The sequence below is a fragment of the Aethalodelphis obliquidens genome, unplaced genomic scaffold (genome assembly GCF_003676395.1).
Source record: "Aethalodelphis obliquidens isolate GAN/ISIS:26980383/991018 unplaced genomic scaffold, ASM367639v1 scaffold15, whole genome shotgun sequence".
Taxonomy (NCBI): Eukaryota; Metazoa; Chordata; class Mammalia; order Artiodactyla; family Delphinidae; genus Aethalodelphis; species Aethalodelphis obliquidens.
This window is the reverse complement of record NW_020837959.1, coordinates 27,773,087-27,799,922: the sequence shown is the minus strand read 5'-3', so window position 1 is coordinate 27,799,922 and position 26,836 is coordinate 27,773,087. Positions and strand designations below refer to the sequence as shown.

General features: G+C 40.5%; 1 protein-coding gene across 2 annotated transcripts in view; it reads left to right on the top strand.

Annotated features, from left to right (window-relative positions):
- SLAIN1 (SLAIN family member 1) overlaps positions 1–26,836 on the top strand; it is a 73,558-nt gene continuing 46,722 nt past the window's right edge. Inside the window, exon 1 of one of the 2 annotated variants that reach the window (XM_027116039.1) lies at positions 1–113. Coding sequence is in view for 1 of the 2 variants with exons in the window: in XM_027116038.1 (XP_026971839.1) it covers positions 13,236–13,849 (614 nt within the window). In the remaining variant the exon portion in view is untranslated. Of the gene's footprint in view, positions 114–9,066; positions 13,850–26,836 lie in introns of those variants that run through there. The other variant, XM_027116038.1, reaches the window with a different exon arrangement.

Sequence of the window (26,836 nt, the reverse complement as noted above, 5' to 3'; positions counted from 1 at the left end):
CTCTTAATCTATAGAATTTTTTCTCCATCTCTTTTTTCCTCTTGCAGTTTTGTTGTTGTTGAAGAAGGAGGAGGAAGAGAATGGGGAGAAAGAGAAGCTGAGTCACTTGTCTCGTAAAGTTTCCTACAGTTCATATTTTTGTTTTGTCTTGTTTTAGACATGTTTTTGGCCCTTGTATTTCTCTGTCTTCACATGTGGTTAAATTCAGGTTTGGTGGTGGTGGTGGTGATGGTATATGTATGTGTATGTGTGTATATATGAAGACTACTTAATAAGTGATATTGGGTACTTTCATCAGAAGCACATACTGTCTTTCATTTGGTGGTATTAACAATTTATTGGGGATTTCAAAACGTAATGTTTTCATTCTACTTTCCCTTTTTCATTTATTAACCTGAATACATGTATAAAAAACACTTTCTCTCATCCATAATTTGGTTACTCTGAATATTTAGAGAAAAGGCAGGATAAAGATTTTATCCTTTATTTACCAGTTTCCAAAATAATAACTCAAAGCCCTAGTATTCTCCAAAGATGATCTATGTATTTAAATATCATTTTGAACTCGTGGATTTAAACATATTTGATGTGTTTCAATCCATGGCAATTATTGTTCTTATTGACACTTAGGTCATCTAACCTTCAGACAGTGGGAGCTTATTCAAGTTGGCTCCTGAGTCTTTTTCACACAATCCTACTAGCCTTGGATAAGAAGTTTCAAACTTATCTAGTACATTTCCTACCTTAGACCTACGATCAGCCTCCTTTTTCAAGGACCCAGATCTCTTTTTCTGGAAAATGGTATTTAAAGACCAAATTCTAGGAACTCGGGTAACTCATTGCTATTGGGTCGGTCAATATCTCTAGGCAATTTCAGTGCACAGTGCTAAAGAAAAATTTTTTTTTCACTAAAAAATATAAATAAGTCTTCACTGATATTCTAATTGAATTCAGGGTTATAAGGTTAAACTCGTTCATCTTAGTGAATATCTCCTTTCTCCCATATACCATATCATAGCACACACATCACAGTCTCCAGATAGCTATATCAACACCACTATCAACAATATATTTCTAGTAATTTCTTCAACTCAAATAAAATTATCTCTAGGAAAGGGATGGCAACTGAAAACTGACAGTATGAATCATTCTTTCTTAGCAAAGACTAATTGCACGCCTTAAGCATATTTACTTGGTGTTATTTAAGATCTGTGTAAAAATGTTGATGTACTGGGGTATGTATAGAAGTTTCTCTCAGGAGAATGATAGAATTTTCTTCACAGAATTAGCACCGTAGTTGCTATAACTAATTCTTATCTTTGCTGTGCATTAACCAGAAGGCTAACATATTTGCAAAGAAACTCTCTTGTAATGTGACAAGACTCACAATAAGTTGGTCTCCCTCCACGAGAAAGGCCCAGTAGGGGTCAAGCCATACCGGATTATACCATGGTTCAGTCTGGTAGCCCCGAACACTTACCATAGCCACTTGCAAGCACTGAAGTAACAGATGGTAAATTTAAAAGAACAGCTTTTTAAAATTTAAAACAAATCTAAATGAAACCTCCCTCATCATCTCCATTCCACTCTTTCCCAAAAAGGGGGTGAAAAACATCACAAGTATGATTCTGAGATGTTTATTTTTAAAGTATCATTTATCCTAGTTTTCAAAATCTATTACAACCCATAGTAAACAGTGGTTTGTTTTTGTTGGTGGTGGTGGGTTTTTCTGTTTGTTTGTTTTGTTTTTGTTTTTTTAGTAAGGCAATGCCTCATTTTATCAGCTTTCCCTGGCTGATGACCAGGATGTGGAAAATAGAGTTAGGAGACTAAAGACTTCTAGGAGGCAGTAGCAGAGAGGTGAGCTGCCTCCACTGCCCAGTTGGTACAAGAAATCCTATCACTGTACCTCAATGAATATGAACATTTTTCATCTTTATTTTTACGAGAAAATGGTTTATGTAATTTACCTTTCAGTCCTTACATAAGAGAGAGAAGTTTAAAATCACTGCAGCTTCTGCTTATGTTTTGCTCAGGGATGGGCTGCGCTGGTTGAATGGGGTGCCGTGCGCCGCGCCCGCGGCTGATGAGAGCGGGAACGCGCAGAGAGAGGAAGTCCGCGGCCACACGTCTACCCCGTGCAGCCAGAGTGGGGTTAGGATGCACTGTTGAGTTGGGGGATTTTTTTAAAGCAGATGATAAAAGAGTGTAGCCCTCTTATCAAAATGACATTCAAAGTTCACACTTTGAGCCACCGACAAACTCCACATCCAAGCAAACAACAGTGGGAGAAAAAATATTATAAAAAATGTATAGGGCTTCCCCGGTGGCACACTGGTTAAGAATCCGCCTGCCAATGCAGGGGACACGGGTTTGAGCCCTGGTCCGGGAAGATCCCACATGCTGCGGAGCAACTAAGCCCGCGCGCCACAACTACTGAGCCTGTGCTCTAGAGCCCGTGCGCCACAACTATTGAGCCTGCATGCTGCAACTACTGAAGCCTGTGCACCTAGAGCCCGTGCTCCGCAACAAGAGAAGCCACAGCAATGAAGAGTAGCGCCCGCTCACCACAACTAGAGAAAGCCTGCGCGCAGCAACAGACCCTGCGCAGCCAAAAATAAATAAATTAAATAAATTAATTAAAATAAAAGAATAAGTCTTGGGACTTCCCTGGTGGTGTAGTGGTTAAGACTCCGTGTTCCCAATGCAGGGGGCCCAGTTCGATCCCTGGTCGGGGAACTAGATCCCACATGCGTGCTGCAACTAAAGAGCCTGCCTGCTGCAACTAAGACCCGGTGCAACCAAATAAATAAATGAATCTAAAAAAAAAAATGTATAAACCAGGAACTGAAGAGAAATGCGAGTCTGAAGTCACAGGACTGCCATTCTCACCAGCAAGCATGCAGACAGCGGGGATACAACTCCCCAGGACCACAGAGAAGTAGGGTGCAGTGTCAAGACACTTTCCTCCCTCTTTCCATCCTGGGAAGAATAAAAAAAAAAGTGCTGCTGTTTGCTGCCCAGAGCTATAGCTTGTAAGAGTCTGAGTGCCAAGGCAGACACCAGGACAGACTCAACCTTGGTGACCAAGTCTAGCCAGCATATCATCTGACTTTAACCTCTTCCCAATATCATGGTCGAATAAGAACCCTAAGCATCAAGAGAAGACCAGGTTTTGAAACACAGGTCCTAGGGGCTGAGCTGAGGCAATCACAAAACCTCTTAATAGAAAGGAGGAAGAGAGAGAAAAAGAAAAGTAGCACCAACTCAAGGTGGACCTCAAAACCAAAAAAGAAAATTAACAAAATAAAGACACCAAGTAAAATCAAATATTGGGAAATGAAATCATTCTAGACAAAACAAAAATAAATGTGCCGCCTTAAAAAAAACTTTAAGATAAGTATATCTAGAGTTATCAAAGACATGCAAAAAAGGAATAGCATCATTTCAAAGAAGTGAGAAATTATGCAAAAAGATGCTTTTTAAAACTTAGTAAACTGGACAAACTCTAACCTGGAGTGATCAAAGTAATATGAATGAAATGGGAGGTAATACTAAGGCATTCACCCGGAATATAGCAGAAAGGCAAAGAGAAAACATTTTCTGAAAGAACAGTTAAGAGATATGGAAATAGATTGATAAGGAGATAATTAAAAATCAATGAACGAGTGAATAAATGAATGAACACACACACACACACACACACACACACACACACACACAGAATCCCAGAAGAGAAGAGGAGAAAAGGTAGAAGCAACAGTCAGAAAGACAAAACCTGAAAATTTTTAGAGTTGATGACGTAAGCTATCAGACTGAAAATATACTCCAGATAATTAAAGGTAAATGCACAACTAGACACATTAAAATAAAAGAGCAAAACACAAAGATATTCTTAAAATCTACTCATAGAGAAAAGACCAGAAGGCCTACAGTTAGACTTATTACCAGTAGGTACCAGAAGAAATAAAATTTTATCTTCAAAGCTCTTAGAGAAAATCTATCTATCCAGGATTTTATATCAAGTTAAAGCTCATTCAAGGATGAAGGAAGACATTTTCCCACGGACTCTTATTGAAAAATAAAACAAAACAGGCAAAATTCCATGTTTAAGAAGAAGGAAACACGGGCTTCCCTGGTGGCGCAGTGATTGAGAGTCCGCCTGCCGATGCAGGGGACACGGGTTTGTGCCCCGGTCTGGGAAGATCCCACATGCTGCGGAGTGGCTAGACCTGTGAGCCATGGCCACTGGGCCTGCGCGTCCGGAGCCTGTGCTCCGCAACGGGAGAGGCCACAGCAGTGAGACGCCCGCGTATCACAAAAAAAAAAAAAAAAAAAAAATACTACCTAAGGGGCTTCCCTGGCAGTCCAGTGGTTAAGACTCCACGCTTCCTCAGGGGGCACGGGTTCCATCCCTGGTTGGGGAACTAAGATCCCACAGGCCGTGCAGTGAAAAATGAAAATACTACTTGAAAGAAAGCTGGTATAGCATTATTAATATTATTAATGTTAAGTGAAATATATATTAGGGCAAAAAAGCATTACAAAGGATGAAGGAAACGTTACACAATAATAAATTGAATTATCCACAAAGAAGATATAAATCATGAACTGAACATGTGTGCATAAAATATACAACACAACAAATATATATGTTTATGTATACAATATCAAGATAGGACATTTAAACACTTTTCAAACTGTAACTGATAGATAAGCTAGTAAGACTATAGAAGATTTGAATAACATAAGCAACTTGATTTCAAATATACATACATTTTATATTTTTATAAATATTAGAAGTTTAGATAAATTATGTAATGTGTATCTTGCACCTAACAAATAGAATTACACATATTATTCAAGTACACATGGAATATTTCCAAATATTGGCAGTGTCCTAGGATACAGAAGAAGTCTCATCAAATTTCAATGAATCAATAACTCAGACAGAAAAAGGCAAATACTGTATAATCTCACTTATATGTAGAATCTAAAAACAAAACACACAAAAAAATTTAAAAAATGAATTCACAGATACAGAGAGCAGATTGGTGGTTTCTAGAAGAGGGGGGAAGGTGTGGGGAGGGTGCACGAAACGGGTGCAGGTGGTCAAAAGGCACAAACTTCCATTTATAAAATAAGTAAGTCATGGGGACATAACATTCAGCATGATGACTGTAGTTTAAAATATCATGACATATATTTGAAAGTTGCTAAGAGAATAGATCTTAAAAGTTCTCATCACAAGAAAAAAATTTGTAAATATGTGTGGTGATGGATGTTAGCTAGATTTATTGTGGTGATCATTTCACAATACATACAAACGTTGAATCATTTTGTTGAACACCTGAAACTAATATAATCTTATATGTCAATCATATTTCAATTTAAAAAGTCAATGAATCAGATTTATATAGACCATGATCTCTAATCACAATGTCATTAAATTAGAAATCAATAGTAAAAGATGATGAAAAGTATTGTATATATATATATTCAAACTATAGTTGTATTTTTATTTTTTTATTTTATTTATTTTACTTTTTTGGCGGTACGCGGGCTTCTCACTGTTGTGGCCTCTCCCATTGCGGAGCACAGGCTCCGGACGCGGAGGCTCATCGTCCATGGCTCACGGGCCCAGCCGCTCCGCGGCATGTGGGATCCTCCCGGATCGGGGCACGAACCCGTGTCCCCTGCATCGGCAGGCGGACTCTCAACCACTGCGCCACCAGGGAAGCCCTGAAGTTGTTGTATTTTTAAATGACAAATGAACTCAAGACATAATCTCAATCAATTTCTAGCCAAACAACCACAAAAGCAGGAGATTCCAAAATTTAAGGGAATCAGCCAAAATATTTAAGGTAAATCTTAGCCTTCAGTTTATTTAGTAGCAGGAAACATTTACATAAAGTATATTATAGTAGGCAGTGCTGTACTTCCAGTTCTCCGCTGCATACTCCTATTGCTTTGAAGTTATATGTAACCACGTGACTTGCTTTGGTCAATGAAGTGTGAGTAGAAGGAATTTTTGCCACTTTCACGCAGGAGCTTTATGAGCTAGTATGCAGTTGTCCAGGTCCTTTGTTCTTACCTTGGCAATGATAGAAGCATGGAGATGGAGCCTACCTTAGCCCAGGTACCTGAGTAAGGACGACAGTCTTCTGACCCCCACCCTGGCTCTCTTCCTGTGTGTCCACATGTACAATGCAACAGCATCCTAGGGACAGGCTGCCACCATCTCAAGTTAGGTTTCCACAGTTATTCTCTGGATTTCTGTCTTCTACAAGCTGAATTAGTTTAGGTCTTTCTTCTTTGAAGCTGCGTTTGTAATCTGTTGGTCTCATCACCTACTGAACCTGATCTTTTAAAATTATGTTTTATTGTTCGTTGTTTTCTCTGTTCCCAGGTTTTTAGTAGCATGTGGGAGCTTTCAGACAAGTGTTTTCCATGGACTAATAAAAAGTGCTTACAATTACTGTCAAATAAAGCCTGGAGTCTGAAAACAGAGGCTTTAAACTGGTTATAAAGCTGGAAAACTGTCCAGTAGTTAATTTCCCCCATCCTACCCATTTGCTATTCTTTAGTTCTCAGAGTAAATTCACCTCTGAGATTTTTTACATTTTGTTTTGATGAAGGCAACCATGCCTTTAATAAAGTATTTTCTGTTAATCTACACTTCCTTTCTGAAACTGAACAAACAAAAAATATTCCTGAAGATAAGAAGTAAGAACATATCTGTAATCTTAGTGACACAATCTTTCAGTCACATGATTATAATCATTGTCTCTGTGCAGGATCTAGGATGAGCAAAATAGTATAGTTGAAACACAGATAACCCCGTTATGATATAATCATTACTATTTTCTGAAAGCTCATTATGTGCACAGACCATGGTTAGGCACTCACTGGACGTTTGTTTTGAGTAAACCTGCTGCAACTTCTTTGAGGCTGGCTTATAATTTCTAGAATGTGATGATTTGCCCAAGAGAATGCTGCACTATTTCCTGTGAGCTGCCTTCCACTGCCTTTTACTTAGATTCCCATCATGTCCTTGCAGCTATGGGAGTAAGTCGGAGAACTAAAATGACCCACTGTGATAGGAGGACTTCTAACCCTGCTGTGTCAGACTTTCAAATGATTTCTGACTGGTTTGTAACACTTCAGTGTGATCACAATTTTTTGCAAGGAAGATTTTTGTAAGAGCTCTGGAAATTATCAAAGAAAAAAGAGCTCTTTTGAATGAAAGAAAAACTCTACCACACTGACTTTTATGATGAGAGAAACATTTGAGGAAAACAAGAAAATAGATTGTTCGAACTCCAAAGGCTTTCAAAAGCTCTAGAGTAGACATCCAGTGTGATGGTAATATAAAGTACCAATTTTTGCCAGCAAGACTCAAGTCATACCAGATTCATTTTTCTCTTATAAAGTTAAAAAATTGGGGGAAAATTGTAAAGATGCTTATTTTTCAAGGTTTACGTATGTTATTTTTTTCAACGTTTAAGTAATCTTACATACTTTCTTTCAAAAAGAGCAACTTGTTCAAAAATGTCTATTTGTTTTAGTTTAAAAAGTTTCAGATTTTGAAATAAGTTTCTGAACTTCAAAAAAATTTATTTTTATACTTTTGAAATTTTAAATACATCCAAGATCATCATGGGATCTGTTTAGATCCAACATAGGCTGTGACTTGGTTCCTTCTGAGTATTCTTAAGAGTGGTATTGACATTTGAAGAATCCAAATGGCTAGAAATACAAAACAAAGCAGTGATAGTTTATGCTGTTTCGTCATCTGTGCAGAAATAAGCATTGAATGAATAGCCTTTGTACTGTCAGAAATGTTGTACCAGCACCAGCAACTTTGTTGATCTTGGAAACCTACTGTTTTCTGATCTGTGCTTGGTGACTTTTTAAGTTCCAGTAATATTTGCTTGTTAATGAATCAGACTTTGTTCAAGGCATTCTTGGCTATTGAGTTTGCATAAGTCAATAGTTTTTATTGATAAACCGTTAAGACCAGAGCAGGGTATTTTGCTAGGTGCTGCCCAAGATCAGAAAAGAGATACTGCAATGAATGAGCTGGGGCTGCCTAGCTTTCAATTCCTGCCTCTGCCACTTCCGGGCTAGGTAACTTTGGGCAGATTGTGTGACTTCCTATGCCTCAGTTTCCTCATTTATAAAACAGGAGTAATTATAGAAACTACCTCAAAGGGCTGTTTGATGATTAAATGTGTTAATACAAGTAAAGGGCATAGAACAGTTGCTGGCATTTAATAAGTACCAATAGCTATTATTAAGGTAAATTTTTAAAGTTTCATTTTAATGAGCGTAGCACATGTGTGACCGATTCATAAAACAAAACAAATTGACCACAGGAGTAAACAGTATTGACTAGGAATTAGAGCTGGGTGCAGTGTCCTAGTTCTATTGTTGCTCTGATACATCCTATATTCTGTCTGATAAATGAATATCACAATACTCGCCCCAATGCCTCATAGCTTGATAAGGAGAACCAAATGAAATAATGTACTTTTTTAAAAAATTTACTATTTGAACCATTTTTTAAAATTAATTTATTTTTGGCTGCATTGGGTCTTCATTGCTGTGCACAGGTTTTCTCTAGTTGTGGCGAGCGGGGGCTACTCTTCGTCGTGCTGTGCCAGCTTCTCATTGCAGTGGCTTCTCTTGTTGCGGAGCACGGGCTCTAGGCACGTGGGCTTCAGTAGTTGTGGCGTGCAGGCTCAGCAGTTGTGGCTCACGGGCTCTAGAGCGCAGGCTCAGTAGTTGTGGTGCACGGGCTTAGTTGCTCTGCGCCATGTGGGATCTTCCCGGACCAGGGCTCGAACCCATGTCCCCTGCATTGGCAGGTGGATTCTTAACCACTGCACTACCAGGGAAGCCCCTAATATACACTTTCTATACGAAGTCCTCCGAAATTTTTTTTTTTTTTTTTGCGGTACGCGGGCCTCTCACTGCTGTGGCCTCTCCCGTTGCGGAGCACAGGCTCCGGACGCGTAGGCTCAGCGGCCATGGCTCATGGGCCCAGCCGCTCCACGGTATGTGGGATCCTCCCGTGGCGGGGCACGAACCCGCGTCTCCTGCATCGGCAGGCGGACTCTCAACCACTGCGCCACCAGGGGAGCCCCTCCGAAAATTTTTAGCCAGAATTAATTGTTCCTTCTTGGGCACTCCCTAAGCTGTTGACTTGTATTTTCGTCATGACACTTAGCACAATGTCTTGAACGATAATCAACTGTTTATATGCTTTTTTCTCCAACTAGATAAGGTCTTGGTGGTGGAGAAATTGTCTTACTCACTTCTAAAAAGCCATCTAGCATTGTGACGAACATAATAGACATGTAATAAGTGTTTGTTAAAAAGGGTTCTGACAAGGATACCTTGCCAAGTCAGCAGAATTATTATTATTATTATTATAACTACTCCAATATGTGCCTTTACAGGGCATAATTACATGGGTTGTTGGCATGAATTCGAGTAGAGCTGGGTGGGGTTTGAACGGAGCAACCCACACAGGGACTTATTTACATAAATTCTGGCTTCATATATTTTTGTTTTCTCTTTGCATTATTCCCTTACACTAAAATCCACACATTAATGCAGCAAGCATTCTTATAGCTTTTAATTGGGTCAGATGTGAATTATTATGGAGTCTGCAAAAAGCCTTCTAATCCTCCCATGTTGTTACCATATGACAAATGAGGCTTATAGAAGTAACTGATTAGGTTCTTGTCTAAATTTCAGCTAGAACTTGGGATTTATTTATCCATGTATTCTAAAAATCATTTCAATGTGTTTTTGCTATGTGCTAGACACTTGCTGGGCACTGGACAAAGGTAGTGGGGATACACAGTATTCAAGACAAGTATTCTGTATGGATAAACAGGAATCTAAACTAAGAGGCCAAAGGAAAAAACAAAACAAAAACAAAGCCAAACAAACAAAAACAAACGCTGTGGTTCCTCTGAATGAATTTGGAAACAGAGCTGGGGATCTTTGATCCTAGTTTAACACACTAGTGATTTTTTCTTTTTGTGGTAATTGGATCTATCAACTTGAATGAAGGTAGTGGTCATATTAGGGTATGTCTATTGCAGTGATGGAAAATCTGCATTTAAAACATATGGGGCTTACTCTTAAGAGGAATTTCACTCTAAGACAAAGGGATAAAGAGAAGAGTGGTTGGGCCACAAGAAACTGTGCTAAGAATTATTGTCATTTTCAAGACTGAGCTTGGGCAAGTAACCTAACCTTGTTAGCTTAACTGTAAAACTGGGATAATAACAGACTGTTCCTAGATTTCCTTGGAGAATTAGATTTACAAACTCAGGAAGAAACTATGCTGTCTTTCCAATTTTGTGGATGGATCAATTTGACGTCCATAGAGACTATTAGAGGTATATGCGAAAAATACAAATCAATTACTTTCTCTCTTGAAATTCACTAGAGTGACCCAGAGACCATAGTTCTGGAGTGTAAGGAATGAGGGGCACCAGAGAAATATGTATTTCTTTATCTGATTTTGTATGTGTGATATATGGATATTTCTCATCAATTTATGGTGTTTCAAATGTATCCTTAAAGCATAAATTTTTTAATGAGACATACATTTTTATTTTCCATATCTTCTTTGTAAACCTCTGAAATCACCTCATGTATTTCATTTAAAGCAAAAATATTTTAAAATTGAGAAGCTATGCATGCAATTTCTTTCAAAACACAAAGCTTACAAATTTGCATCAAAATAAAAAATCAAGACTGCTTAATTGAAACCTTGACACCATCAACCTCTTTAATTATGTGTTAAAGAGACAGGCATCCTGGGGATACCAACTTAAAATCAGGGTACATTTTGAGGGTTTCTGTTGTGTGTACATATGTAATTCACGGAAGGGGAAAAAAGAGGTGCTGACATAGAAAAGAAAGAGATGATATAAAATTTCTCTAGATGTGAATCCTTTCACAGGTTAAAAACAGTTAGGAAGAGGGCAAATTTGTCTTTTCAGAAGAAGAACACAGAATAGAAATTTAGGACAAAATGTTTCACCTCTTTGCTAGGTCTAAATTTCAGTGAATGCTCTCTTTTGAAACAACAAAGATTTTTTACAATACTAATTGTTACTTAGAAAACACAGTTCTAAGGCTTGACTACTGGTTGCTTGGATGTATTCTACAGACCATACTGAGTAAACGGAGGAGAAGAAGGATGTTTATTATAAATTTCGCAGTAAAATGACTGCTTTTCTTTACATCTTAATTCTTGTTGTCTTCGCTCTTCTGTGCCTATTCCCGATTTCTTTTGCTAATGTGGAACCCAGCAGCTCTTTGTTCTCATTGTGTCTGTTGTCTCCCTTTCTTTGTGTTGCAGGGATACTGCTACCCACATCTGCCACTGAGCATGCGGAAAATCCTTCAATAGATTCTTTACTTAGGACTTTCAGTAGTATTACTCCACTTCTCCAGGTTTTAGTAATAACCAGTATATCTAGAAGATAGACTGAAACTTGGAAAGGTGATGGGTGATACAGGTGGTTAGGTGGTGGTCTAGCAAGCTGGGACACCAGATAGGAAGGCTCAGGGTAGTTATCACACATATTTATCCAATTTACGGAAGATCTCACCAAGCTAGTTAAATGCAGATCACTCACCCTACACACAGAAGTTGGAGATATAGATTGACAACTGACAAGACACAAGTGTTTCTGAGCAGGAAGCCACAGAGCTGTATCTAAAACCAACGGATACAATAACCAGTTCCAGAGGGATGTGGTACATTGACACAAAGATTGGTATGTAAAGTCCCAGAGCAGGGACCTTCACTAGATAGTATATCATCTGAGGATGAGAACCAGTTGTGTGGAAGTTTCTCATAATAAAATCTCAGACTTTTCTCTGTGTTGAACACCCCAAAATGCTACATCAATATCAATTGAATGAAAAGACTCAATTCTTCTGCTTAAGCCACCCCTCACCCCGCTTTTACAAGCAGATCTACCAATAATTTCCAGAAGGTGTAAGAAAGGGCAAGTTTGCAGGTGCGATTCGGGGTATTGGGGTCGAGCTCTGAGGTTTTCTCTTTTTCTTCCCCAACCTCACGCCAGCAAGTCTGACCTAATAGCTTGTAAATTATTTAACAGATGGAACACCATTCAACTTTACTCATGTTTCTCCCGTAATGACTTTTGCCTGTTTTGTTCACTTGAATGCATGGCCAGCTCTTCGAATGGTATCTGGCACAGAGTTAAGTGCTCAAAGATCTTTTGTTTAATGAATGTATATAGTATAAAAATGTTTTTCTTTTATTGCGGCAAACATTGGTGGTAATACAATAGTTCAAACCGGACAGTTTTAGAAAAAACTGAACACCTGGCTCTTTAGTGGGGGGAAGGCCACTCTCCCCCCTCTTAGTGAGAGGGAGATTTTCTTTCTCCTCGTCCTCTTCTCTCCCACCATTTTGTTTTTGTATTACCAATCAAGGGATTAATAGCATCACCTCAAAGCCTTTCCGTTCCACGTTTTTACTTTTTGGTTCTTAAGATACCGTTTCCCGGTCCTTTGGTTTTCTATAGGTTTAACTAGCTAGCGGCTGGTAGACGATACGGTTAAGTCCAAGTGCTCTTGTAAGGTAGCGAACCGGCGGGCAAACGCTGCCCTCCTGCAGCGCAGGCACCTGCTGCGGCTGCTTTTTCTAGAACCCCGCCCCTAGCGCCGAAGTCAGCTCAGTTGGCTCCCTCCCCCGCGGCGGGAGGAAGTGCCGGTGGCGGGAAAGTTCGGGCCAGGTCCAATCAGGCACCTGGGATTGGGTAGCGCGGCCGGGGGCGGTGGCCCCCGGACCCCAGCCCGCGCTCCCGGCCCCGCCCCTCGGGAACGCCTCGCCCCCCGGCTGGTCCGATACCCCCGCCCCGCCCACCCGGCGCCCGCGCCCCGCCCCGCCCGGGGGCCGCGGCTAAAACCCGGAGCCGCAGCAGCGCCCAAGGGACTGGAGGGAGGCTCTGAGCATGTGCAGAGCAGCGCGGTGGCGGCTGCCTCGGCGAGAGGCAGCGGCCCGGTGCTGATGCGAACAGCCGCCTCGGTCTCTGCCCCAGCGTAGTCGGCCCCCGGGCCGGGGCGGCAGGGAAGGAACCGTAGCCTCCCCGCGGCCCGAGGAGCCGGCGCGTCGGCGCGTACCCCGCCCCTCCCCACCCCCGGCGGCCGCGGCGCCCTCGGGGACCACGATGATGGCGGAGCAGGTGAAATGCGCCTCGGCGGGGGGCGGCTCCGGAGCGGGCTCCGGGCCGGTGGTGAACGCGGAGCTGGAGGTGAAGAAGCTGCAGGAGCTGGTGCGCAAGCTAGAGAAGCAGAACGAGCAGCTGCGGAGCCGGGCGGCCAGCGCGGCCGCCGCACCGCACCTGCTGCTGCTGCCGCCGCCGCCCCCCGCCGCGCCGCCCCCCGCTGGGGCCTGCAGCCCGTTGGCTCCGCGGAGCCCCCCGGCCGCCGCTGCCGCCGCCTCGGGGGGACTGGGGCTGGGGCTGGCGTTGGGCGCTGGGGGCGGAGGCGGGGGCGGCAGCGGTGGCTCTGGCCCCGCGTTCCCGGGGACCTACTGCCTGCCCGGCCCGGCGCCTTCCCTGCTCTGCAGCCTGGCGCAGCCCCCCGAGGCACCCTTCGTCTACTTCAAGCCGGCGGCGGGCTTCTTCGGCGGGGGCGGCTGCGGCCCGGAGCCGGGGGGCGCGGGGACACCTCCCGGGGCCGCCGCCGCGCCGCCCTCGCCGCCCCCCACGCTGCTGGACGAGGTGGAGCCGCTGGACCTGGAGAGCGTGGCCGCCTGGCGGGACGAGGACGACTGCACCTGGTATTGCCGAGCTCTGCTCCCTCCCTCGGGGCCCTCGCCTGCGACGCCCGGGGAGGGCGAGGGCTGGAAGGAAGAGGGGGACCTCAGCCACTGCCCCCAGACGGGGTGACCTGGCAGGTGCCGAGCCGGGCGATGAGCGGAGGCTGTTCACCAGGGTGGAAACCTATTCTGTTACAGCTCAGGCCGACCCATCTGGGGATGAACTGGTCTTTTTCCTCTCCTGTGTTGTCGTCTTTGCTGATGATTGGGTGCCACGCTCCTCGTTAGCATTAACTGCAAAATCCATGCTATCTTGTCTTTTTGTCACTCAGTCGTGTTCTTTTTCCTCAGTCTTTTTTGGGAGTGACGGGGGATGGGTAGGGGTTGGCCTCCATCTGCGACTGTTACTGTTTTGTCCTCCCAAACCAAGGCCGGACTGGATTTGCGTGCTGTCCCTACCTCCTCGGCACCCCAGGGCGCCTAGTGATGCATGGAGGAGTGATGAATCTCTCCTTAAGAGATTCGTTCTTACTGTTTGAGTTGTTCAGTGGTTTGTCCTCATTCGCTGCATCTTCTTTGATAGCTTCTCGCTTCAGAAACAGGCTTGCTTTTTCCAGTGTGCTGACCTCACTGGCTTTCCCATCAGTAACGGCGTAAAAAAAAAATGAAGGCTTTTCGGGGAATGGAGTGAGCAGCTTGAAGGCACTCTGTTACCTAGCACCCAAGGAACTTGCTTTAATTTAAAAAATTAAACTGGTGATTGAAGAAAAGTGAGATTAGAGAAACTTTTTTTTTATTTTTTAGAAACTTGAAGTTGGTTATCAGAAACCTTGAGGCTGGCAGCATTTATTCAGTTGAAATCTGGTTAGCTCTGTCTGCTTTCCTTCAGTGAGTACCTTGCGGGGGCGGGGGAGGGAAGAGGGGTGTTCTGATTCCTTTATTTGTTTTTAATGGTGCTTGCTCATAGGGTAGTAGTCACTTCATGACTTCTTTTGGTTGGTTCGCATGTTTTCCTCAGTCGTTAGAGGTAGTGTGATGTGGTCAGATGAATAGAAGCTTCAAATCAGGTGGGACTTAGGTTCACGCAGGGAGAATGAACAGCATTCACCTGTACGTAGCAGTAGCATGAAGAGTAATTGTAGTTCTTTTAATCTTAGGTCCTCTTCCTGTTTTCCAAGCTGGGTCTTCCTCACTTTCTTTGTGTTTATGTTGAGTGATTGCACAGGAGGGAATGGGAGATGGAGAACCTTGCTGGTTTCCCATTAGGAACTGTGGTGGTCCTTTTCTCTTGCACTTTTTTATGTTGAGAACTCTAACTGTAAAGTACATTAATTGGTTTGATTCTGAGAATCAAAATACAGGGAGCTATAATAAGGCATAGTCATCCTTCTGCTTAGTACTTTTTGGCAACTGGGCAGGTAACTCAGGTTGTAAAAATCAAAACAACTCGCCACTTTCTGGAACTTTAAGCCATTCTTTAGAAGCTGCACCTTTATTTTTGTAAAGTCCAGGCTGTGTTGTAATCTCAGATTCAGCCTGAATATGGTACCAGAAAATGCTCTCATGATGGTGCTTAGGTTGTTACTAATAACTGTAAGCCCTTATGCCACTTTCAAATTATTTTAGATTGATTTAGTCCCCACTTGGCCTTTTCTGGAGATATGGACGTAAGTAATAGAAGGAAACTTGCTGTATTTTGGCTGAGGATCAATCCTGTGCTTTAAAGCTATTAGCACTTTAAAATTTATCATGATTCACTATTTTATATTAGATTTGTGCTAGTACATACACAGTGAATATAATTGTAATATTTTCTTTTATTAAATGGACTTCTACCATACTTAGTTATCCTCCAACTGTTGCTAGTATTTTGGTATCTTAGGCTTTCCTTTTGTAGTTATTTTTTGTTAAAACATCATTAAAATAACTAAAAGAAATCACCTACTTGGTGAGATTAGCCTAGTAGCGCTTCAGATGGTTTGAAGCAAATCTAACCAGGTTTGACTTGCAGCAGGTTCTACTAATTTCACTCATCAGGTATATCTGTGAATGACTAAATCAATGCCTTGACACCTTACAGATGTTTCTGTAGACAAATGGCACACAGTTTATACAGTATCTTCCTCAAAACAAAGCCAGGGTTAGAATCCCAGGTGGAAAAACAGGGAGGCATCATTAATCTTAGTGGGATGGACTTAAAATTTTTGTAAGGTCACCTGATTTATAGAAAACTTTCTATCAGAGTATTTTTATACATTGAGATATATTTGTATTGCAGTACTTGGCCTGTTTGTTCATCACCAGTCAACAGGGTTTAATTTTCAAAGCTAAACCCACTTGTTAATGCTTGCAGAACCTTCTGATGTTCCTTCATCACTGCAAACCGTGTGTCCCTGCCTGACGCTGTCGTCAATAGAGTGCTTTTCATTTGGCTTCCCTGATAATGTTTGCAGGAAGGCTACTTATTTTTATCTTCCCTGTTTATTAAGAAACAACTGAAGTGGATAATATGTACCTGATTATTTTAAATTATTTATAAATTATTTATAACTTTTTAAAACTTTATAAAGTGGATAATATGTACCTGATTATTTTAAATTATTTATAAATTTATAAGGTCACAAAAGTCTTCCGTCTTGTCCTCAATTTACTACTGTGACTCAGAGTGAACCCTGTTAACCTTCTGTAGATCCTTCAAGGTAAAAACATAGTTATACAAATCAATATGCAAATATATCCACATCAGTTTTTTTACACTTACCTTTCATTGGACACATCTTGGACATCTTTGTTTCCCTATAACAGTTGCATCATCGTTAACAGTAACTTGGTCCTTAATAATGTTACTTTAACTGTATTACCTACAATTTTTCATACATTTTTATCATGATTTCATCCTAATGGGTTAAACAATTAATAATTTATTTAGAATAGCACTTCCTGCTAAAATGTCAGATCCTTAGGAAAGGAAGTTCACAAATGTAGGTTAATCATTGACTATTTTAGAAGTTCTTTCATGTAAGTCTGTTTTTTCTAATACAATCTTAGAATGTATAGCCTGGACAGCACTTGGCTCAAGAGTTATGTGCGAAAGAAAAAAGTGAATAATAGAAGAGTATTTGCTTGATGATAGTTCATTAGTTAGTGAATGATCAGTCAGGTCTCATAGGCCATTTTTCCAAACAATTATTTAACCTGTAAGTTTCTTCTGTTTATTGAAAAAAAAACTTTGATGCAAGAAGAATGATGTATTCTGCTTTTTGTTTTGATGAAAAGCTTTGAAACAAAACAATTATTTCTTCAAATATTTATCTTAGTTGAATTTAAAGTATGTAATTTTGCCTTAATACAATCTGGTTATATTAGCACAGTGCTGCTAAAATTCAGTGTCTCAGAAAATTAAAGTTGACTGTGGTTTCAGAACCTTCATTCTTAAGTCCAATTATTATAATCCCATAGTAAACTTCACATCCTGCTGTATCAGTTCTTCCATTATCTTACTACTAATTTGACAGCCTTAGCTCTCCAGGAGACCATAGGCCAGAAAGTACAGGGGAGAAACCGAGTACCAGGAGCAAATTAAAAAAGTTCAGAAGCGCTAAAGTCCTGATGCATACGTGGCACATGGTGTGACTGGATGATTTGCCAGTCTGTACAGGAGGATGTTTTGAAGGTCTCTGTCCCAGTGTTACCAGGCTGAGAAGCACTAGGCTAAGAAGAACCAGGGTACAAGGAGAGGGAACCAGATTGGTATGAAGTGGCAATGGGAGCAGTAAATCATTAACTGCATACTAGACCTTTCTGTGACCTATTTCAGCTCCCTAATTTCAGTGTTAAGCGCCAAGGAGAAATAACTTATGTAAACTTCTTCAGTTATTTACTGAAAGAATTGACTAAAATTTAGACTTATTTATATGGATTCAGAAGTGTTTGCAACCATTGATGTTTTTTTCTCCAAGCATGGTTGTGACCCATTAATAGGTTATAAAGTCAGTTTAGTGGACCGACTCAGTATTATTTTTTATGAAGTTCTGTGGAATATAAAATCAGGACCAGAGTACATTGTATCTTATAATACAAATGTGTCTTGATTAAACTTATTTCAGTCTTATGTGTATATGTCCTGGGTTGAAATAGTTAATGCATTTGTGCATTATGGCTAAAGTTAGAATAACTCCAGTTTGTACTGTTCAAAGCAAAATGGACTTGGAGAAAACAGGTAGAAGAGCACGGCTCCCTGAAGATAGTGTAGTGCCGGGGTAGGTCAGAACCTGCTCACCTCAACCAGAAGACGAGTCTGTATTCAGACAATGCCAAGATTAAAACATGCCAACTGGTATAAAATACAGCTGTAAAAGGAGGCATTTATTTTTAAAAGAGATGTGGCAGGGACTTTAACTTGCCCAACTGGAAAGGACAGGAGAAATGTTCTCTTTTTTTTTTTAAACAACTTTATTGGAGTATAATTGCTTTACAATGGTGTGTTAGTTTCTGCTCTAGAACAAAGTGAATCAGCTATATGTATACATATATCCCCATATTGCCTCCCTCCCACCCTCCCTATCCCACCCCTCTAGGTGGTCACAAAGCACCAGCACCGAGCTGATCTTCCTGTGCTATGTGGCTGCTTCCCACTAGCTATCTGTTTTCCGCTTGGTAGTGTATATATTAGTCCATGCCATTCTAGGAGAAAATTTCTTAATGATACAAGGGGAAAATGGTGATATCTACAAATTAAGGAAAATTTAATGAATGAGATATTCATCTTCCATGTGTAACACCAAGACCCTGGACAGCTGGCTAAAGTCATTGCCAATTTTTCATCATAGCTGTTGAACACCTTGTACTATACATATGGCACAGCTAAATTAGACCACCTAGGCTGTTTTTTTGCATAATTGATTTTCAGTGGAAAGACCAGAGGGTGCTTCACTTTCTGACAGTGCTGATCGAAAATGCACAGTGTTTTCTAGGAGCAAGTGGAGTTGACTGAAGCCTATGCTGATGTGTCTTTCAAATGAGTAAATTTGAAACACTGCAGTGAGACACTGAAATAGAGTTTAGATATAAATGTGGAGGGAGGGGGAAGAGTCTGCTATGGGACCTTCAGTAACTAAAATTTAGACTTAATGTATCCTTTTAAATAGCTTATTGGGGGTAAGTTTCTTTTGCAGTGGCTAACCAGCTTGACCCTAGCAGATGCTAGTGAATCTAAGCTGACTAAGATTGGTTGATTGTGCTAATCAGTGCTGGTGTTTTGCCTTTCCTTAAAATAAAACTTATGGTGATTTACATAAGTTTACTTTTCAGTGACAGGTCTATGATATACATGTACAGTAAGTACTCTACAAACGAAACTTACTTTTCAGTGACAGGTCTATGATATACATGTACAGTAAGTACCCTACAAACGAAACTTAAAGTTGTGAACTTTCAAAGATGCGAATGTGTGTTCACATGTCCAATCGCGTAAGTTAGTTCACTTGTCTGGTGTACCTTGTCATGTGCATGCATCCTCTACAAGTGGTTGTGCTTTTGTGTACTTTACTGTACAGTACTGTATAGAGTCCAATAGTACAGCATCTTTATTTCAATCAATCCCAGGATGTCCAGAAGCAAGCGTAAAAGCGGCAGTGATGTAGCTGGTACTGTACAGTACTTTTCAAATGTTTTCTTTATTTTTTGTTTGTTTTTTATGTATTATTTGTGTGAAAAGTATTATAAAGCTATTACAGTACAGTACTATATAGCCGATTGTGTTAGTCGGGAACCGAGGCTAACTTTGTTGGACTTACGAACAAATTGGACCTATGAACATGCTCTTGGAATGGAACTCGTTCGTATGTAGGGGACTTACTGTAATTATTTTTGTTGTACCATTTATTTTTGAATTGTCTGCAGAAGGATGACTTTAGAACCAAATGTTGAGAATAACCAAGATATTTTTCTAGACATTTTGAAATACTTCATTTGAAGCATTCAGGGTTATTATGATGGACTTTGTATTATTTCCAGCCTCCCAGTGTTAGTGTGTGTATGCAGTCAGGGGGTCCAGAAAATGAAGTGTATGAAAAAGAAAAGATTCTGTGAGAAGGACAATAGTTTCTAGTCATGTACTTTTGGAAGTTTTGAAGAGAAGTGAAGGAAAATTAAAGTGTGACATTTTAAATGATAGCTTTTCTACTATTTGAAGGCTTCTCAAGTTTTAGACTAAGGCTTTTCACATATTCTTGCCATATTCTAATATACTGTCAACGAAAGGTAGAAGTTGAAAGAGCAGTTAGTAGGAGGTATGTGTATTAACAATGGCAAACTAAGATATTGTAAATGTTGCTGGCATTGTAATGACAATGAAAGAGGTGATTTTTATGACTTTTTAGAAGATAAGAGCCATTTAGGAGAAATACAGGTTTTACCTTGCTAATCTAATTTTGGAGACATGTTATACTCAGGGAGTTTGTAGCTACGTGATCTTCATAACTCACTGCCCTTTTTCTCTCTTTAAATCCAGTTCTAGGCCTAGCCAGAGAAATAGTAGGCTCAGAACTATCCTGGGAACATTGTTTGGAGACTGACTTTAAAAATGATCCCTTCTATCTTAATTCCACATATTTGCGTAGTACTTCTAAAGTTCTGTCAAGGTAATACAATAAGTAGGATGTAAATGGTTCAAAAACTCTTGTATACCAAGGCTTACTACAGAAAGCAGCAGTTCTCCCAACTCTTTCCTGCCTCTGAGTCCTCCACATAGATATTACTTTATACTCCTTTGGCAGTTTCTTTTGTTCTTTATTTCTAAACAGTCTTTATACTACATGATCTTAAACAGATATAGACTTGTTTTGGAAAATGAGGACTAAGGCCTCTTCCCTTCATCCTCCAGCTACCATATCTTCTTTCCCTTCTCGTAATGGTTTTTATAACTTTCCTCTTAAATCATCGTAATGACCTGTGTCATGGTTATCACTGTTATTAGCTGAGTCCTGTTAATTGTATGTTACATTTGTTTTCTCTAATCTCCTTGTTCCTCCAAGAGTCAATAATGGCCTCTCTCTTCCCCCTTCACTTTCTTTAATCCCTTATTACTAATTATCTCTGTAAATACTGGAGCCATAACATCTCTCAAGAAGGTCAAACGTATTTGATAATCTCTTAAATCTGTTTTTAAAAATTTGTTTTGTCCTGCCATCCGTTCTAGAATGCTTAACCCCATTGCTCCAGTCTTTACTGTCGCTCCTTAGGCTGGATGCACAATGCTGTTACCATGGGAATTCCTTCGGGTTTCTTGCCAATATTGGATCTCCTATTTCATAAATGCTTTGTCTTGGAATTTCATTTATTCTTGTGGGTGGGATGCAGCCTCAGTTACCTTTCTGAGAAAGGGGACACGCATGAGAAATACACTTTGAAGTCCTGTGTATTTGAAAATGTCCTTATTCTATCCTCATACAAGATTCATGGTTGGTCTGGGTATAAAAGTCTAAGTTATTTTTCCTCCTGTTTGAGGGCATTTGTGACTTTTTCTTTAGGTTTCTTTCTTTATCCCTAGGGTTCTTAAATGTCATGTTGTACCTTGTATGGGCCTGTCTGTTCATTTGTTGCACTGAGCATTTGTGGGTGCCTCACTCTAGAACCTGGTGGCCTGCCTTCAACTTTGGAAAATTTTTTGCCTTTAAAACAAATAACTTTCTCTTCACTCTCATGTGTGTTTTAGAACTTATAATAATGAGATGGAGGCCTGCCTGGTACAGTCATTAAATTTTCTTATCCCTCTCCTCTGGTTGTTGATCTTTGTGTTTTGCTCCTGGGAGACTTCTTCAGCTTGATCTTCCAAACTCACTTATTGAATTTTTTGTTTCTTCTATAACAGTTTAATTGTTTCACTTGCCAAGAAAGAAGAAGCTGTCCCATTTAAATATCCTGTTTTTGTCTTGTGAATACAACATTTTCTCTCAGATGGTATCAGTTATAATTGTCTTGGATTTTTCATCTGTTCCCTGCATTGCTTTTCCTCCTCAGTTCTTTTTTCCCCTTCTATCAATACTTTTAGTCTCAGGGTTTTATTTAAAAGGATTATTCCAGATATCTGGTGTCGTGGGTTGTCTGTTCATACCGAAAGGCGATTTCGAAGTTGATCTAAGGCCTCTGCATGGGTGGAACTCTGGCTGGTAGACTTTACCAGAGATTGGGTGGGTGGCCAGCTCAGGTTTCAGTATCTTTAGGTCTTCTCTTGGGTTCATCTGTGTCTCCAGACATAAACCTTCTGGGAGATAGAAGTTAAGGCAGTCGATTCTCGGAATGTAAAGGGGAAAATGGGGCTAGGGTGCTAACCATTCAGCAAGTAGACTTTTGGTCGGCCTCTCTGGTTCAGTGTGGGTACTTCATCTGTCTTTCAGCTGAGTTCTGTGTGCCTGAAGTCAGAGCTTCTCTGGGTCAGCCTTATGCACGTGTCAGTAGTAAGCCTCTGGTCCTAGATTGTGGCAGAGGAGGGGTGGTGGGATGGGCAGTGTGGAGTAGAGGAGGGGATCTGGGGTCCCACCTATTCCTCACGCAGGCTTTCAGCCGAATTCCCTGCTTTCAGTTGCATGATCACCCCCATATTCTGTGAACTGCAGGGTCGGGGTGAGCCACAGTAGCAGATAGCATGGGTGGACAGCGGAGGAGAAAAGAGAGAAGTCCCTGTACGTGAATATGGCAGAGTGGGTCCCAGAGCCATTACATGTACCTCTGGGAAGCTGCTTTTGAATGTGCTGTGAGGCTGCATGGTCAAACGAGAGAACCATATTACTTAGGCCCTAATAGATTAAGGACATCTTCCTGAGGGGTTCCCTGCAAGCAGAAAGCAAAACGCTCTACCAGAAAAAACCCCAAACTGGTGGGAGTGTGTGAAATCCCCAGGCAAGCTGCTTGGTGGAGGTTCCTAGCGGCAGGAGAAAGCAGCGGTCATCCTGTGGGATGCTGGAGGTGATGGGCAGAGCAGTGCTTCACATGGGAGCTGAGAGAGGTTTGCAAACAAGCAGATGCTCAGAGAGTGCATGAACCTGTGTGTGTATTAAACAGTGAGGAAAATATTAATTTAAAAGAAGCTGAAAGATAAGGAGGTTGCACAGTTGCCTAGTGTTGTGGCTTCTTTCTGTCAGGGCTGTGGCACCTGCTTCTGTGATTCAGCTGCCTGGTGGATGGCAGCTCCAGGCTCACTGAAGGGCAGGAAGTCAGTTGCTTACTGTCTTGTGAGTTTTTCGTAAAGCTTCATTATGGTATAAGTGCAATATAAATTGCAAATATTTAAAATGTACTGTTTGATAGATTTGGGCCCACGTATAACCCATAAAACCATCATCACAGTCAAGATAGTGGAGATGACCCAATGCTTTAAGCTTCCTTGTGGCCCCTTGTATCTCCTCCTGTCCTGATCCTGCCTACGTCCAGCTCAGGCACCCACTGATCTGTTTTCTGTCAATCTAGATTAGTTTGTGTTTTCTATACTTTTGTATCAGTGAAATCATATAGTAGGTACTCTTTTTCATTGGTTTGGTTTGGTCTGGCTTCTTTCAATCAAGATAATTATTTTGAAATCCACCTCTGTTGTTACATGAATCAGTAGTTCATTTCTTTTTATCGTGAAGGTTTTAGATTGTAAGGACACAACGATCCTTTGTTTTATCCATTCATCTTTTCATGAACATTTCAGTTGTTTTCACTTTCGGGCTATTACAGATTAGTCTTTGCATAGACACATGGCATTTGTGTCTTTCAGGTAAATATGTCATGACCTTTGAGTGGCTGTAACAGAAAGTAGGTGTACGTTAATTTTTAAAGAAGCTGCCAAAATCGTTTCCAAAGTGGTTGTGCATTTTACGTTTCTGCTGGCAGTTTAGGAGTTTCAGTTGCACGATGTCGTCCCGAAGGCTTGCTATGGCTAATCCAGGCATTCTAACAGCTGTGTGATAGTATCTCGCTGGCGTTCTAGTTTGCATTTCCCGAATGGCTAATGATTAGCCTCTTTTCATACACCTGTTTACCATCCATAGCTCATCTTTGGTGAACTGTTTAAATCTTTTACCAGTTTTTTAAAACTGGGTTGCTTATTAAGTTTGCAGAATTTCTTATATATTCCACTTATAAGTTTCTTTATCAGATAAATGATTTGCAAATATTTTCTCCCAATCCATGGTTTGTCATTTATTCTCTTAACAGTCTTTCAAAGAGCAAGGCTTTTAGTTTCAATGAAGTCCAGTTGGTACATTTTTTTTCTTTTATGGATCATGCTTTGAGTCTAAAAATATGTATCTAAGAAATACTGCCAACCCAAGGACACAAAGTTTTTCATCTGTAGCTTCTTCTAAAAGTTTTACAGTTTAGGTTTCATATTTTTGTGATCTGTTTTGAGTTCACTTTGGATAGTGTGTAAAGTATGGATCAAGGTTCACTTTTTGTATATGTGTATCCATTTGTTCCAGCACCGTTTGTTCAAAAGACTATCTTTTCTTCATTGAATTGTCTCTGTACTTTGTCAAAAAAATCAGTATTCCACATGTTAGTATTTCTGTATCTGGACCATCTATTGTTTTTAATTGATCTATTTATTTTCATGCCATCCTAAATTGTCTTTATTACTGTAGCTTTGGAATAAGTCTTAATCAGTTAGCGGTAGCTCTCCAACTTCATTGTTTTGGCTATTCTAGGATCTTTGCATTTCCATATGAATTTTAGCTTTTACATTCTACAAAAAGCATGCTGAGATTTTGGTTGGAATTTTGTTAAATAGATCAATTTAGGGAAATTGACATCTTAACAATATTTAGTTTTCTGACCCATGTACATGGTCCGTTTCTCTGTTTCTTTTTAAATTTCTCTCAGAATGTTTTGTAGTTTTCAGTGTACGAGTCTTTGACATCTTTTGTCAGATTTATCCTTAGGCATCTTACGGTTTTTCTTATACTGTTGTAAATGGGAAGTGAAATTTCAAAAATACTTGTTGTTGCTAATATAGAAATACTTTTGTACTTTGATTTGGTATCCTACAGTCTTGCTGCTAAACTCATTCTAGTATCTTTTTTTGTATATTCCTTTATACATAGACGATTTTTTTACATAGACGATCATGTCGTCTGTGAATAAAGACAGAGTTGTTTCTTTCCAATCCAAATGTTTTTATTGCCTGATTGTGCTAGCTAGAACCTGCAGGCCTTGTATTGCTCTTGACAGTAGGGGAAAAGTGTTCAGTCTTTCACTGTTAAGGATCTTTTTTTGTAGATGCCTTTAACAAGATTGAGGATGTTTCCTCCCTTTTTTAATTTGCTGAGAGTTTTTATCAGGAATGGATGTCATATGTTTTTTTTCTTTGTATATTGAGATTATCATATGGTGTTTCTATTTTAGTATATGTGATAAGTTACACTGGTATTTGAATGTTAAGGCAACCTCTCATTCCTGGGATAAACCTCACTTGGTAATGACGAAGTATCCCTTTTATATATGGTCGCACCAAATTTGCTAAAACATTTAGACCTTTTGCTTCTGTGTTCATGAGGGGTGTTGGTATTTAGTTTCTTACCTTGTAATGTCTGTGTCTGGTTTGGGTATCAGGTTTCATAGCTATATTGGTCTCATAGACCATGTTGCGATGTGCTCCCTCCTCTTCTATTTTTTTGGAAGAATTCGTGAAGATTGGTATTCTTCTTTAAATATCTGGTAGAATTTGGTAGTGAAACCTTCTAGGCCTGGGGTTTTCTTTGTGGGTAGGTTTTGCTCATTTGTCTTTGCAATGGTCTGTCCTTTTACTTTTAACCGGTGTGTTTATATTTAAAGTACCCATGTTGTAGGCAACATATAATTGGGTCTTTCGTGACCCCTTTAAACATGAGGAGAAACTTGCTCACATGCCCATCAGAATATTTCCCCTCAGTTTTTATTGTCTAGGACTGTGTCCAAGGCTTGTGCCTAAACCAGTCATTGGGCAAATGGGATTAATGGAACTGGCACCGTTGGCTCAGCACAGTGCATGCCTCTCAAGGCGTGGTCTCCACGTAGCAGTATCAGCATCACCTGGGAACTTGTTAGACATTCACATTGTTTGGTCTTACCTGAAACCTACTGAATCAGGTAGGTTAGAGCTGCCTGCAATCAGGTGTTAGCAATTTGTGTTTTAACAAATCCTCTGAGAGATTTTAATACGTCAAAGATTGAGAACAACTGGCTTAGACTAACCTTTAGTTGGGGGTCTAGAGTGAGCTACCCAATCCTGGACAGGGGTCTAGAGAGAGCTACACAGTAACAGTGCAGAGGTCTGACAGCAAGGAAGGGCAAAAGGGAAAGATCTACATAGATTGGTGATAATCTTGACACAGTAGGCCAGGGTGGGACCTAGGAATAAGAATTTTTAACTAACCAACATACTCTCTTAGAGTGTTGTCCACACTCTAAGGGAAGAATGACATATTAGGATTACTGTCAAGTTGATTAGGAGAGAGATTTTAGAATCTTCGTCTCCTGACAGGAGTCAGCAAACTGTGTCTTGTGGGCATATTGGGCCCACTGCCTGGTTTATGTAGCTGATCAGCTTAGATTTTTACATTTTTAAATGATTGAAAAAATCAAAAGAATGCTATTTTGACACGTGAAAATTATGGGAAATTCGACTTTCAGTATCTATAAATAAAGTTTATAGGAACACAGCCGTACTTATTATTTATCGTCGGTGATAACTTTGGGGCTGCAGAGGCAGAGTTGAGTAGTTATGACAGAGACTATGTGGCCACAAAGCCTGTATGTTTACTAGCTGGCCCTTATAGAAAAAGCTTGCCAACCCCGAACTATAAGAATAATTTGCTAAATACTACATTCCCCAGCCCTCTGGGATAGATTACTTGAATAGGTGGTGGGCTGGACGATAACAGTAAAAGTGAATAATGAAGTATGTTAGTTCAAGAATACCTGCCCCTTAGAATTATGGTAACTTTGCTTGAAGTAGTATTACTTTAATGAGATTTGTAATTAGAATAAAGC